Source organism: Gavialis gangeticus, unplaced genomic scaffold (genome assembly GCF_001723915.1).
Source record: "Gavialis gangeticus isolate Ggan-Ray unplaced genomic scaffold, GavGan_comp1, whole genome shotgun sequence".
Taxonomy (NCBI): Eukaryota; Metazoa; Chordata; order Crocodylia; family Gavialidae; genus Gavialis; species Gavialis gangeticus.
In genome coordinates this window covers 53,915,575-53,917,803 of record NW_017729030.1, presented here as the reverse complement: position 1 = coordinate 53,917,803, position 2,229 = coordinate 53,915,575, and the positions used below count along the sequence as shown (strand labels likewise).

Here is a 2,229-nt window from a genome sequence, read left to right as displayed (position 1 = left end):
CCTTTTAGCTCTATGATTACATCATGTTACAGACGTCTATCATGGTATATTTTCATTTGGACCAGGTACACACATTTACATTTTTACTGATATAAGTAATCAGAAACTGGTCACCATAGCAGAACAGAAGCTTGTCACACATAACCAGTCTGTACCCACAACAGAAGTCTGGCACACAAACTGGTTTTAAAATGGTGGAACCCATTTTAAAACCAGTCTGAGATTTTGGTCTAAGATTTGCCCTCCGCCCCCCTTCTCCCCTCAAAGGGCAAATACATGTTATGTTCGCTACCAATCTAAATTATGCTGCTTACAGAAAACTGCGTAACTCAGATTGATTATGCCTCAGGTTTCTGAATGTCTGTACCTAGACTTGCTGTTTCAACTGAACAGCCATAATCTTTTCTCTCTCCTTTTTTGATTATAAGGCTTTCCGTGCCTCTTGTCTTTTTTCATATTATTTCACTGAATCTACTTCAGTTAAATCTTTACGTCTTAAGATTTCCAAACATTTTCATAGCACAGTTCCCAATTTGAGACTGACTGTGCATGGACCATCTTCCTTCCTATTAATGATCAAATACCATCTCTATAGCCAATGCAGCAATTACTTCCAAGTGAAACTAATGTTACAAAATGGTTCAATGTATTTTATTATCTCTTAAATTGATTTGCTAGCTGGGAACAAGGAGGAAAGTCAACAGCATGAGGCTAGCCAACTGACTTTGGACCCCCAGCAAGTGCTTTGCAGATTGCAGTTTGAAAATAACATCTCTACACAGGAAGTCACTTGCACAGCTGATCTTCTGCCCTGTTTTCTGACTACCAGGTGCATATCCTTCCTTTTTAATCAAGGGCATCTGGAACTTGCACATATGGCTGATTCATGGCTCAAGTACTTCAGTCTCACATGTCTTTTACTTTTCTCATTCTTAATTGATCAGACAATGGAAAAAAAAGAAATCCACTGGATGAATTTATAAAACTTTAAAATTACCGAACTGCTTTTTAAAAAATATGATTTGCTGTTTAAAATCACTAAGCCTTACAATCTACAGATATGCATTGATTTCTAAATGGTAGTGTACTTTATGTAAAGCTATTGTGCTATATTGCATATTTAATCATTCAACATAATTTATTAAATCTAACAAAAAACCACCATGTAATCACAAGCACAAATGAAGAGAATTTAAACTTCTGCTTTCCGCATTAATGCAACAAGTTCTGATTTATGAATGCCCTGTTTTTCAATAGGAACATTTGCAAGGAATTTCCTTGGGTGCAGGTGAAACAGGAGGGAATAAATGCTGCTTATGGGGCTTGGATGGTCTGCCCAGTGAAGCAATTTAGCTTGGTAACTCTCAAATATAGCCTCTGCAAGCTAGTCAAAATAGAGTTTCAACCATCTCCCTCCTCAACTTCTGGACCACGTCTAAAAATCTAAGCAAACTGTGACCAATTCAAGGAATCTCAAACTTTCTGGTATGCTCTAGTTTTAGATTTCACTGGGGAAAAATTGAGACCAAGATGCAAATGTTAAACACTCAACTTTTAAATGACTTAAGGAATAAGCCCTGAAGAAAAAATGTTTAATGAGGTGTATAAAACAAGTCAACTCTGAAGTTTCTAATGTCAAATGTTATTGAATTGTCTGTATTTTATTAACAGAACATAGAGAAGAAAGTCTTTTTCATGTATTCTTAACTCAAAAACAGCCCCTCTAATTTTGTCAAATTTTCCAAATTGCCTCTGCACTCCATGCATGCATGGAACATTTAAGCTCTAAGGGATTAGGTACGAGACTACTATGAGCAATAGTAAAAAAAAAAAAAAAAAAAGGAAGAGGGTGAATAGAAGCTGGAACAACAACCTTAAGTACAACAACAGAAGCTATGCCAGAAGGAGATTTATGACTCAAAATGTATCTTTAGAAGAAAAAAATTTTCATGCTTAAAATAATGGTTCCAGAAAAAGTTACATTGTTAATATCTTAAAGATCTTTCCACATTAGTCTTTAACACTAACCTTGGAAAAGAGAGGGCTGGATGCTGCTGACATATTGGAACGCATTCTTAAAGAAGACCAACATTGTTGAATAGACTACTTGATTCTTATACTTAGCATGGGCTTCACTATCAAAGTTACTAATGTATCTGCAAAGGTCTTTCATTCTGTGTAAGATATCACCAAAACTTCTGAGGGATAAAAAAAAAAAAAAAAAAAATT

At 35.4% G+C, this 2,229-nt stretch overlaps 1 protein-coding gene across 7 annotated transcripts in view; it reads right to left on the bottom strand.

Moving 5' to 3' along the window:
• The window catches only part of INTS10 (integrator complex subunit 10), an 84,461-nt gene that overhangs the window by 53,706 nt on the left and 28,526 nt on the right, over positions 1-2,229 (bottom strand). For all 7 annotated transcript variants that reach the window (XR_002098479.1, XM_019522228.1, XM_019522229.1 and 4 more), the window contains exon 8: positions 2,029-2,198. Coding sequence is in view for 6 of the 7 variants with exons in the window: in XM_019522228.1 (XP_019377773.1) it covers positions 2,029-2,198 (170 nt within the window). In the remaining variant the exon portion in view is untranslated. The remainder of the gene's footprint in view (positions 1-2,028; positions 2,199-2,229) is intronic.